General features: G+C 35.1%; 1 protein-coding gene across 1 annotated transcript in view; it reads left to right on the top strand.

Annotated features, from left to right (window-relative positions):
- LOC105250109 overlaps positions 1–13743 on the top strand; it is a 105351-nt gene that overhangs the window by 25235 nt on the left and 66373 nt on the right. Inside the window, exons 2-20 of the mRNA XM_025414443.1 lie at positions 2931–2989; positions 3219–3414; positions 4404–4508; positions 4734–4850; positions 6120–6367; positions 6928–7177; positions 7599–7844; positions 7953–8072; positions 8620–8753; positions 9181–9418; positions 9562–9684; positions 9784–9921; positions 10234–10464; positions 10598–11113; positions 11227–11412; positions 11552–11803; positions 11915–12346; positions 12620–12913; positions 13158–13406. Of these exons, the coding sequence (XP_025270228.1) occupies positions 2931–2989; positions 3219–3414; positions 4404–4508; positions 4734–4850; positions 6120–6367; positions 6928–7177; positions 7599–7844; positions 7953–8072; positions 8620–8753; positions 9181–9418; positions 9562–9684; positions 9784–9921; positions 10234–10464; positions 10598–11113; positions 11227–11412; positions 11552–11803; positions 11915–12346; positions 12620–12913; positions 13158–13406 (4134 nt within the window). The remainder of the gene's footprint in view (positions 1–2930; positions 2990–3218; positions 3415–4403; positions 4509–4733; positions 4851–6119; positions 6368–6927; positions 7178–7598; positions 7845–7952; positions 8073–8619; positions 8754–9180; positions 9419–9561; positions 9685–9783; positions 9922–10233; positions 10465–10597; positions 11114–11226; positions 11413–11551; positions 11804–11914; positions 12347–12619; positions 12914–13157; positions 13407–13743) is intronic.

The following is a 13743-nucleotide window of genomic DNA, read 5'->3' as shown; positions in this document are numbered from 1 at the left end:
TGGCCAACACATATAAAAAATCTAACTCAAAAGATATAATTTATTTTAGTTTGATAAAAAATATGTTATAATTTTACGCTAAATCATATTTGGAAGATTTATTTTTAAGATTTTTAATTGCAATTTATTAAATAATATAAGGAAGGCATATAAGGAAGTAGACTTGCGTTGTATTATTCTAGTTTGTGTTTAGTTAAGGAAATTGATATGTTATAGTATAAAAAAAAGCAACTATCTAAACTAGAAGTCTTGTGTGTCAATTTGCCTTGTTTCATTCGATACCATTCATATCATAACGTTGCGCGTAGGAGGAGTCTTGTAAGCTCCATATATATAAATGCGCATTGCGATTAATATCATTCATTTTATTCAGATGCGATTAATATCATTCCTATTCATACAGATGCGCTGTGATGTAAAATTAAAGTGTACAGTTTGTAAGCGATGCTTACTGACTAACCAATTGTAAGATTGCGACATGTAAATATGCTAAAGAAGTATCGACAAAAATCAATGTAACTATGTCAATCGCTTGCGGCAGAAAGATCGATGTCAGTCAAGAACGATTGCCTCGAGATTTCACAGCTCTACTGTGTCTACTATATCTACGTTGCAGCGTATATTAAAAAAAATACATTTATTTCTTTAGTCGTTACGACTTTAATAAAAGAATAAAAGTTTCTGTTGAGTCCTTTTTCACGAGAAAGAAATTTTTATTTGTACAATTTGTTAAAATTTAAACACAGATTGAATTACTATTTTTATCAAAATTATTATATGCATACGTAAAATTATTATACATTGTATAATTTTGTAAGACGAATCAATACATAGCTATTACAAATTATTAATTTATTAGAAAGACCGACTACAAGAGGGGATATTTTTTTATATATACGCGTAAACCGTGAACTATTACGTAATCATCACACTTTCATAACTTGAAAGACTACTTGAAGCCACAAAATGTATGTAGAAAATGAAATACATGAGGTATATTATTAAATGCTAATTTATTCCATAAATTATTTAAAAAAATTATAAATATATAATTTAACTATATTTGTAAATTTTTATATGTACCTCGTTGCATGGATTTAATAAGATAATGTATTAATTTCACGTACGTAAGCTTTATTTTTCTCTTTAAATATAGAACTTTGATTAAAAAAAAATAACATTGCGGAAGCAAAACTGGCTGCCCTAAAATTATACTCGCTCACAGTGGGGTAGAGCCTGGCTCTTCCGTGACAAAATTAAAATAAGGGAACGCGTGGATACCCGTACTCGCAGCTGTGGGTTTATACATCTTGACGAGTTAGGGGTACGGCGGAGGGGTACGACTCGGCGACGATGCAAGGTGGTCGGAGGGGGCAGGAGAATCACAGGTGCATCGCACTCATACGCCCTCCTTTATTACGTTCCTTCGCTTCTCTTCTCTCCTCTACCTTCTATCCGCCTGGTTGTTTCTCCTTGCACACTTTCCGCTCTTCCTCCTTCTCATCCGACTTGGCGAACATAACGTCCTTCCTTCTCTTCTCCCTCTTACTCCCTTGATCCACCCTGTGAGCTTAGCCGCGTGCAGTCGTTAACATTTCACCGCGCCAGGTTGATCGCTACAGCTCCAACTTATTGTGCTATTCGTTGCACGCGCATAATGCGTTTATCTGCATCGTTTATCTATGAAGAGCCTAGAACGAAGACGTTTCGCGTATATGACTATCCCGCGAAAATATCGCATTTTTTGTGAAATTTGCATTTTGTAATGTCTGCTGTGACGAGAACAATAAACAGAATACAGCTGTTTCGCGATACCGGGGAATTCGCCGATTTAGACTTCCGCATTTCTGCGGAATATAAATTCCATTGGCAAGTCTGATGAAAACACGCATTTTCCCACAATATTAAGTCAAATGCACTGCGCATCTTGCAAATGTACGAGGCGTATCTGAAGACTAAAATTGGTGCGTCAATTTTATTGTAACAAGAATTTAATTTTGAAGCTTTTATTTAGAGATATAAAATGATAAAAGTTAAGGAAAAAATTGCGCTAAATGATCAATTTCAATCAACTTATTTCTAATAACGAAAAATTTATTTTGATTGACTTTAATCATCGATAACTAATACCGTCATGTCATTAGCAGTTAAATCTGTGCAGAATAATTTATACATAATTTATTTATACCTATCATATCGAAACACCTCGTATTTTTTGCTTCAAGATATTAAATGTGTATATCTATCGTAATTGAGTAATAAAATCGATATTTTCATATATTGCGTAATTTATATGTGAGGGCTGATCAACCAATCTAACATACATTTGTGAATCAGCCATACCGAAGCGATTGGTGGAGTAGCGGCTTGTTCGTTGGACAGGTGTTCAATCAGTGTAGGTTTATCCGTTGTGACTAAAAAAACGGTCGATGGTTTCTTGCGGTTTTGTATTTACGCTTGATTTTCCGATGATTTCCTGCAACCGCGATGCTTTCCTCGTGATTTATACACCGTGAACATCGCGGAGAATGTTGAGTGCATCTTTCTTTCTCTTCCTTTTTCATCTTCGGATGTAGCGTGATCGTGAAAAATCGTTCCCAGGGTGTTGTCGTTGAGTAGTATCGTTTTTGCGAAACCACTTGTGAATTTGCGATGATGCAATTACCATGGGTGATTCCTGCGTGAAGTCATCGGGCTATTACGTGTACGTGTTTAAGAATTTATTTAAATTTCTTTTGTAACGCTCTTCGAGAAAGGATGACAAACGCTTATGCACACACATTTGATCATCGCTAAAAATTTCCGCACCTTTATTTCGTTATCAGTAAATTAAATTCATATATTTGATGTATACATATACGATATCAATATGATTATATGAATAATTAATAATTGATAATCAATTCATGATTTTTTTAAATTTTTTATAGCAAAGATGAAACATCTTTGGCCGTTGCTGGCGTGGATATTTCTAGTTTCGTATCCTACGGTAAGTAAGCGTTCATCTAAAAACTTTTATCCTTTCGCGAGTGAAGAGATTCATTAATTTTTTTATTCAATCTGTGAAAACTGTTTTCAATTGAATACAATTATGATAGAGCTTCTCAAGAAGAAGTTTGACTTCATTTATAGTTGAATTCACATCAGAACGTTATTCAGAAAATAATTTTATGTTGATTATGTTTAAAAAAAATAATATCCATCCTACAATTTTTCAGGCCGAATCACGTAACGGACTCGGCCATGGATTGAGGCGAGAAGTATTCTTCCTAAACCTCGAGGATGGCTATTTCGGCTGCCAAGTCAACGAGTCGACGGATATTCTGCAACTGCTCGAGCTCTCGAAGCTCTGTGATCATCGCACCGATTGTTATCAGGGTGCGGATGAGCAGCGCAACAAGTTAAAGTGCACAGGTGAGTTACCTGTGGGAAAAAGACATATCTCCTCAAACAAGCTCGAATTCATCAGGGTAAGCTTCTCGTGAATGCAGTGTCACTGTGAAGCGATCGTGAACTTTACGGAGGAAGTAAAAAAAAGAAGACATTGCATGACATGACGCACTATCGTTAACATTTCCGTTGCTTCTTTACATCATTCCGTCATTTTCGATGTCATTATGTGGTAAGCTAAGTAATTTTCCTTCACGTCGCAGAGACATATTCACATCGAGGCGACGCGTAACATCTCGTCGCGTCAATTAGTGATTATGTTCTCGTGTCATTATATATTGTACCAAGTCACGCCTACGTCCGCGTAATTAGTTGCAGAGTATTATTTTTATTTTCCTACTTTATTTTCTTGATAGAAGGGTAATTGACGTTGCTGAGGCGTGGATGAGCAGTTCACGTTACCTGAATCTTACCGGAACGTATCGGCTTCGCGGCTTGTGAAAAGAACTTTGGTATCGATGATTAGTCCGGTGGGAGAAAATTGCGCGATTAACCGAGGCTTACAATATAGTCGCAATTTGCTTGCCTCTTTTTCTCGGATAATCTTACTTAATGACCAATAAAAACGGCTCGTGCATCAGACAGGATATTTTTTAATAATTGAATATATTCTCTAATTCCCTGCATAAAACTGGTCGGATTAACTTGAAAAAAAATCAAACATTTAGTAATTTTTTAGGAAAAAATAAAAATTAATATTTATTAATATTAAAAATTATTATTTTAAAATATTAATAAACATTTAGAATTCCGTTTCTTTTCTAAAAATCTATATAACAAATTTTAAAAATGTATATTTATAAATTTAGTTAATAAAATAAAAAATAATGATAACGATATAAATTAACTAAATAAATTAAATTAATTAAATTAATTAAAATATGATTTATTCAAAATATATATTTCATGATGAGAAAACTAATAGTGAGTTTTATGAAAAATCTTATTTATAGACGACTGTACAAAAGAAGACGGCACCAAATGTCAAAACGGTGTGTGTCTGAATTCGGTCTGTCATTGTAATGATGGGTTTGGAGGATGTAATTGTCAAGTTCCAGGTTTGTGCAACTCGATTATATTATTGTATAATATCCTTATTTATTACATAATAATTATAATATTTCTTTTTCTATAACTTATATTTAATTAATGCGTGTATATCTTATTGTACATGCAATCCTTGGATAAATTCAACGCAAGTACATACATTCTAAGCTTATTCTCTCTTCTATTCTTTAATATAATATTAAGAAATATTCAATGGAAAAAATTGAAAATTACAGATGAGAACGAGTGTAAATATCGGCCCTGTGATATATTTGCCCACTGTACAAATACTCTTGGCAGCTTCCAATGTTCCTGCTTCCCCGGATATCGAGGCAACGGCTTTCATTGCGAGGGTAAGTTTATCATTTACAAAACGATAATAATTATTTCGTATCTATTTTGATTTGTTTCTTTGATTCTCGATCTCGAAAATAGCAGTCTTTCTCTTCGATTTGTCTTCTTACATATTTTACAGAATAAGTTTTTCTCTTTAGATCCTCCTGTTTTTAGACAATTTCTTGCAAAATGACCCGGCTTATTACAACTGAAACAGCGTTTTTCTTTATTATTCGATTCACGGCGCTCTTTTTTACATGATCTCGTAAAATGTCCTTTTTCATTACATCTGTTACATTTTTTCCTATAGTTTTAAACGCGACTAGATTCTCTTTCTCTTCCTGTTCGTGATTTCGCATTTTCTCTAAGAGAAGTCTCGAAGTTAAATTTTCAATTATTTTTTCAGCCTCAGACGTCGATTCCCACGATGACAAATGATTTATAGTTTTCAGAGAGCGTTACTAAGAGTTTTGAAATCAGCATTCGATTTGATATTTCTATTCCTAAAGCTCTAATTCTGTAAACTAGATTCTGTAATTTACTGACATGCGTGCTTACGTCTTTCGTTTTAACCATCGTATAATTAAAGAATTCTTGCATTAACACGTATCTTTGTTGCTCATTATCGCGTTGATAGACATTACTTAATTTCATCCACATCTCGCGAGCAGTATTTCTTTTTCCATTGTTCAGTATCTTGCGGTGGATCTTCTACTATATTAAGTAAATCGGGCGCTCTTAATAATATTTAGTAATTTAGTAATATTTAGTAATATTTAGGAATTTCTATCTGGAAGTTTTCATTCAATTTCTCTATATATATGTGCCACATCATCTTAGGGTCCCTTTGCCATTGTTCTTCTCACTTCTTTTCTGTTACAGAAGTTTTTTTTCACTCTCATCTTTTCTTTTCTCTCTTCTTTTTCCATACTTTAACTTTTTTTTTTGTCCTTGTTTTCTATTTTTACCTTTTTTTTGTCCTTTTTTAGCACTCGTTATACGGGCCCATAACCTGTTGGTTCCTTCTCGAGCCTTGTGGCAAATAGTACTCTCTTGTAATAAATTTGTGCGACTCTGATTCTCATTACCAGTATAGAAAGATTGCTTTTGTGAATTGTGAACTCAATATTTGTGGCTCTTGTGTAAAAAAATAACTAATTATATACAATCATTTTCTAAGTAAAATCGGTGTACATTTATTGTTCTTGACCACGTGCTCGTTTGGCTGACACGCAAATTTCACACAAGAATTTCCAACATGATTAATTATAAACACATATCTGCAGATATCAACGAATGTGATGATCCAGCGCTCGCGGGACGTTGTGTCGAAAATGCCGAATGCTGCAATCTTCCTTCGAATTTTCTATGTAAATGCAAACCCGGCTACATCGGCGACGGTGAAGTGCATTGCGAAGATGTGAATGAGTGCACGATACCAGGTGCTTGCGGCGACAATACCGTGTGTCACAACATACCTGGCAATTATACTTGCACGTGTCAAGATGGTTTCACGGGAGACCCGTACAACAGTGTGAGTACATGAAAATAATAAAAATAGGAATATATAATATTAAGGAGGATGATAAATTAGAATGCATAATAATAAACGTGAAAATTTCTATCATTTAGTAGAATATTTTTTTTATACAATTTACATTAGAAATATTATTTTCTTAATAATTATTATAATAAAGGTATGAGCAATTTATATAGAGTATATATAGACAAATTAAAAACATTTGCAAATTTTTAATTATAATAGTAAATGTAATTATTATTAGGAATAATAATATTTAATATTTGTTTTATTTAAATTTTTTTATCGTCAAACAACTTAAATACTTTAGAATTACTTTTTGAAAGTTTTTTATTATTTTTATGATTAATTTTATGATTAATGTAGAAAATTTTTCTATTTTTTGATTATTTATTTTTAAAATTGCACTACATATTATATCTAAAATAAGTCTAGTATTATATATAAGATATGAAATAAAAATCTATTATGACACATTTAAAAATTGACAATAGGTTTATTAAATAGTAGCAAATTACGAATATATATATAAGTATAAATTTATTTAAATTTAGTGTATCGATATTAACGAATGCGAATACGAGGGTGCCTGCGGAAAGGGAGCACTATGCGTAAACTTACCAGGCGCGCATAAATGCGAGTGTCCTCAAGGATACGACGGTAGTCCCGATGAGGAGTGCAGAGACATCGACGAGTGTTTAAGAAGTCCTTGTGGACGTTCCGCTCTCTGTACAAATGTACACGGTAGCTTCCGGTGTTCGTGTCCTGAGGGAATGGATGGTGATCCATTGTCAGGTTGTCATGGTAAGCCTTGAGAAAATTTTTAGAATTACAATCTTACGAATTTTTTTATTGCAATTATTAAACTAAACTGTTACGATACATTAATTATGTGTGGTAAGTAAAAAATAATATTTTGTATGTGAAAACGACTTTTTGCAATAAATATTATATATCATTAATTATCATATGCTTCAGTATAACATTGTTCGTTATCATTCTAATCATCATAGTCAGCTTTAATAAATACATAAAATTTATTTTAATTAAAGTCTCACCAAGAGAGATAGTAAATAGTACACATGTTAGTTGCTTTAGAGTTTAGATTCATTGTGTGTGCTAATTTGGTATTATAATATGTGTCTGTAAGTGACTCCCAAACTTATAGATTTTTGCATTCACTTTCATCTCATGAATTAATCAACTAACTAACCGTCACTAACAGATATAAACGAGTGCGAGGAAGGTTCATCCTGCGGAGCGAACTCGGAATGCGTGAACACCATGGGTAGCTTCGAATGCAGATGCCATGCCGGTTATCAAATGGATCCCGTGCATGGTTGCGTTGACGTGAACGAGTGCATTGGCGCGAACGCTTGCGTCACCAACGCGAGATGCATCAACATCCCAGGGTCATACAAGTGCATTTGTCCGTCGGGTTTCGTCGGCCAAGGACTAACCCTCTGCGAAAGTCAGTCACAGCTCTAGGCTCGCTATAATTCTAATCTATCTCATTGCATGTTTGTATTGCGCCTTATAGAGGGCTAACGATTAATAAGACTCATCTTGCGATTAACAGACGTGAATGAATGCAAGCGCAATCCATGCGGCGAGAATGCCGAATGCACCGACACGATCGGCAGCTTTATCTGCAGTTGCAAGGTGGATTACACGGGCGATCCTTACAAGGAGTGCAGTGGTTAGCTTACTGATACTTTTTTGTTTTCCGATATGTCTCTCCTAACAAGGAGACACTCAATATATGAATTCAATGAGCTACGGTGGCTCTGAAAGCGCCAGATCCTATCCTACGTTGATATGATTTTAAAACTTATTACAATTCCTTCTTTAAATTTTATATTCATAAATTAAAAATTCATTACTTGCATAAAATTACAATTATATTTACAATTGTACTTTTCTCTCTTTTCCACCATATTAGAACATCAAATTGTCTTAATTTGCCAAGCGATGATCTATAATTTGATAAGATTGTATATAGAATTCTCTGTGTGTGTATCCTGTTATATGTTTTATATAAATATATATGTATGTTTTTTCTTAAATGCTTTTCATGTTGCATAAAATTATGCATAGAATTCTATTTCAAATTTTGTTACAAATTATAGATTGTTTAAAGTATATAATCGCTCGAAACATAAATATCAAAGCGATTCTCTGACTGATTTACATCTCATTTGATCTCATAAAATTTCTTTATTGTCTTGATGTCCGGTTTTTTCTAGACATCGACGAGTGCACTGCTCTGGAGAATCCTTGTGGTAGGAATGCGATTTGCAAGAACGAAGTGCCTGGTTACAATTGCGTCTGCCCGACGGGGTATAGTGCCAACCCCAGTTCGCCAGTCGCATGCGACCAGGTATAATTCAATAACTCCGTTGTGACCTGTATCTTGAATAGTCACTTCATGCATACATATGTATACAAATATCCCAAGGCAAACATATCCTCCCAAAAATAGACATGATCTACATCTTGGACCGGTCCCCGGTCCTTGTTTACCAAGGTGACAGATAAAAGAAAGTAAGAAAGCGGCATTGTGTACCAAACTAAAACGAATGCAAACCGGTTTTATATATACACAATTTACTCCTTTTTTAAAACCATGTTCTTTCCGTTGTTTTGTAAAGCCGCAAAACCTATTCAAACAATTCCATTTGTTACATATGTTTTTTTATTTGCCCATCTAAAAAATAAAAGTCCGTAAAAAATTCAGTCTCATTAATAAGACAAATGTTATGAATATGTAAAAGGATAATGATGCCAAACCATTGTATAATTTTTAGACTGATGTGACAACTCTCTGTAAATCGAATTTTGATTGCGTTAACAATGCCGAGTGCATTGAAGGGCAGTGCTTCTGTAAAGATGGCTTCAAGGCTGTCGGTGCCGAGTGCGTAGATCTGAACGAGTGTCTCACTAATCCCTGTGGACCCGCATCGATCTGTACGAATACTAGAGGAAGCTATCATTGCGAATGCGAATCCGGATTTGTTGGTACTCCGCCCCACATAGCATGTAAAGGTAATAATTAATTATGTTTACAATATTATTATATTTTAGAAGAAAAACGTTACATACAAAAGAATTGTTTACAAAATCATAAAATGAGGAAATACATTGAGAATTTCTTTTATAAATTAATATAATTTATATTATTTCAAAAGCACCGTGCGATGAGGTAACTTGCGGCGAACATGCCTTTTGTAAGGCTGATGGACACGAGGCTTATTGCATTTGCGAAGATGGTTGGACCTTTAATCCAAATGATATAGCTGCTGGATGCGTCGGTAAGTAAACCGATAATTCCTCGATGAATCAAGACAATCGCTAACTATTCATATAAATAGGAATCTTTTTACAAACATAATTTTATTTTTCTTATCTAGATATAAACGAATGCGATGCAAATGTAAATGGACCTTCTGGAAGATGTGACAAAAATGCTATTTGCACAAATACACCCGGTGGTTACAGTTGCCAATGTAAACCTGGATTTTCAGGAAATGCCTTCAAACAATGTATAGGTAAAACTTTTGCATGAGATAAACTATTAATTAATAATAAATATTAATTTTGCAATTTTATCAAAAAATCTATTATTAATTTACTAAAAGCTCTTTATTAAAAATTTATTATTAATAAAGAAGTACTTATTTATTATTTAATAATAAATAAACATATAATTTATATAATTTTAATTATATAATTAATACATATAATTAATTCATATAATATTAATTCATATATTTATTATTTAGGCATTTTATTAATATCTTTATTTGTCAATTATAATTCAATTATTGCTTGGTACTTACATATTGTTTAAATAAATGCAGATATTGATGAATGTATCAAACCTGTGTGCGGTCATGGAGCAACCTGTACAAACACCGAAGGTTCTTACGCTTGCTCTTGTCCGGAAGAAACCATACCAGATCCCGATCCCTACATTAAGTGCGTTGGTATAGTCAAGTGCGAGGTCGACGGCGATTGTCCAGGAAACGCTAATTGTGATCAGCAAAAGAGATGTCTATGTCCCGAGCCTAATGTCGGAAACGATTGCAGGCGTAAGTAATATATATATTTCTTTCTTCAAAAGATATAGATCTTTTCATATGTTTTATATGAAACATAGAAAAATTACTTTTTTGTGTATAAAAAATATCATTAGTCGTAATTTTTCGCAACCTGCTCGATCAGATCCATGTGAAGACCTATCCTGCGGACCGAACGCTAGTTGCATGCTTCTGAACGATGTGGCGACGTGCCTTTGCAACGACGGTTACACCGGAAAGCCCGGAGTCAAGGGAGGTTGCCGAGATGTCGATGAGTGCGCGATAAATCAGTGTGCTCCGGGAGCAATTTGCAACAACGAGCCCGGTTTCTACTCATGTCAATGTCCAAGCGGCATGACGGGTAATCCTTACAGCAGTGGCTGCCAGAAGACTAAAACACCTTACGTATGTAGTCCTAGTGCGCCCTGTCCCGCTGGAGAACAGTGTATCAAGGACGAATTCGTGGGCAGTAGCGTGTGCATCTGTCAGCGCGGTTACATGCGCGACCACGAGACTGGTAAATGCAGAGACATCAACGAGTGTATGGAACTAAGAGAGAAGCCCGCCTGCGGCGTCAACGCAATTTGCAAAAATCTTCCCGGCAGCTACGAGTGTCAGTGTCCCTCGGGCTTCAATGGAAATCCGTTCTCGCTTTGCGAAGGTAGATAGTTTTCAAGTTATATCTCTTTTGATTTATATTTATGCTATTGTGATAATTATTATTATTATTATTGACGTCGTTGATTGAGGTCGAAAAATTTGGAAAATTCACAGAATGCAACAGTATCGAATGCCAGTGTCAACCGCCGTACAAAGTCGTCAATCGTAAATGCGTGCTAGCTGGATGCTCCAAGGGCGAGAAATGTCCGAGCGGTGCCGAATGCATAACGATTTCTGGCGGTGTCAGTTATTGCGCCTGTCCCAAAGGTTACACGACTAAATCCGATGGATCCTGCGAAGGTACGTTATTTGACAAAAGCGACATTTTTGTCAGGCGAGCACAAATTCTTCATTTGATGACAATCGTGTCGAGAGACATGCAAACCTTGATAGTTGTTATTTGATACGATCAGTCGATCAATCGATTATTAATTTATAGATATAAACGAATGTATCGTGGGACATCAAGTCTGCGGTTACGGTGCCGAATGCATCAATCTACCAGGTGCTCATCAATGCGTGTGTCCACACGGATACGGCGGCGATCCGTACAACGGCCTTTGCTCTCCAGCCCAGAAGAGATGTACCAACGACAACGAATGTAAGGCTAACGAGAAGTGTGTGCAACCTGGCGAATGCGTGTGTCCACCGCCGTTCTACACGGATCCCTTGGATGGAAATCTATGCAAGAGTGAGTCTAAAGATCCAATTTTTTATCATAATTATAATTTTTTCACATATCACAATCTTACGATTAATATTTTCTACGTGAAATTGTCTCGAATACTCTCTATTATTGTAGATCCTTGCGATCGTTTCCCATGCGGCATTAATGCAAAATGTACGCCGAGCGACCCGCCAAGATGCATGTGCGAGGCTGGCTTTGAAGGTGATCCGCAGCACGGTTGCGTCGACGTGAACGAATGCGTGAATAATCCTTGCGGTCATGGCGCGTATTGCATCAATACAAAGGGAGATCATATATGCGAGTGTCCCAAAGGCATGGTTGGTGATCCTTACGGTGCTGGCTGTACGGGAGTTCCGACCAGTAAAAGCGAGTGTTCCTCCAACGACGATTGCGAAAATTATCTGACGTGCGTCCAAGGAAGCTGCGTTAATCCTTGCGACAATATACCGTGCGGTCCAAACGCATATTGCGAGCCTGATAAGCATGCCGCGTGGTGTAGATGTGTGATCGGTTTCACAGAGGGCAAGAACAACGAATGTGTCTCACGTGAGTACAAATTTTTAAATCAAACAACTTATTGACAAAATTATATTTTGTATACAATATTTTAATTAAATAATAGATGTAAGAGATTTTTTATTAAAAAAATTATTATGAACGATTTATATAAATTATTTGTAAAAAGATACTTTATGGTAATTTAGAATATAATTTTAATTTTTAAGCGTATATTTATTTTGTCAATATATTATTAATGGGTGAAATATATCAGCTGTGATTTTATCGTATAATTTTAATTAATTTAATTTTCTGATATAGAATGCGATGGCTTTGTTTGCGGCACCGGGGCTCAATGTATCGTCAGTTACGATGGGCCGACCTGTAAATGTATCGAAGGCTTCATGGGTAATCCTTTTCCTGGTGGACAATGCGTGCCGGATATTTGCTCACCTGAAATCCCGTGCGCCGAGCCAAGCGTGTGCATCAGTGGACGTTGCAAACGGCGTTGCGAGGGAGTGGTTTGCGGTATCGGAGCAATGTGCGATCCTTTAACGAATAAATGCGTGTGCAACCCCTACTTTGTCGGCAACCCTGATTTACTCTGTATGCCACGTAAGTGTAATATGTATATGAATGAGGCCGTTTCATATAGATGTTTTTTTAGAAAAAAGAGAAAAATAACACACATCTAATAATTTATAAATATTAAATAATTAATCGCTCTTTTCTCCGGTTGTTGTTTAATACATTACAGAGCCTAATTTCTATTTATTAATTTGTTAAATAATTAATAAATATTAAATAACATAATAAATATAAATATAAATAATATAAATATTAAATAATTTCTACACAGCGATTCAACCACCTTATTGTGATCCAACCTGCGGAAGGAATGCGCACTGCGAATACGGTCTTCAAGAATCAAAATGTGTCTGCAATCCGGGTACTAATGGAAATCCTTATCACGGCTGTGGTATCCAAGAAAAATCTGATTGCTCCACCGCGGTATGCGGAAAGGATGCGCATTGCAACGCAGGTCCCAATGCTGTCGAATGTCTCTGCCCACCTGGCTTCGCTGGCAATCCTTTTATTCAATGCTTTGGTTGGTACAGCTAATTTTAATTTTATTTTTCAAACTGTTATTTAAAATGTATTGCATATCTCAGTCTTTTTAATAGTAGTCTTTCTTTTTTATAATTGCTACAGAAATAGTATGTAATAAAATTTAAAGAATATAATTGAATAATTTTGCATAACATTATGTAAACATTGGAAAGCGAATTGCAACATTTTTACTATGAAAATCAACCGGCTTTAAAATTTGCATTTAAAAAGTGCGATTTTCTAAATTATTTTCATCGTGTGATTATTCGATGTTCTTTTCGATAATTACTTAAAATAATAATATCGTTTAATAAAATGACATTTGTTGAAACTGC

The sequence above is a fragment of the Camponotus floridanus genome, unplaced genomic scaffold (assembly GCF_003227725.1).
Source record: "Camponotus floridanus strain SB8 unplaced genomic scaffold, Cflo_v7.5 scaffold80, whole genome shotgun sequence".
NCBI lineage: Eukaryota > Metazoa > Arthropoda > Insecta > Hymenoptera > Formicidae > Camponotus > Camponotus floridanus.
Note: the sequence above shows the minus strand (reverse complement) of the source record. Positions and strands in the feature narration are given on the sequence as shown.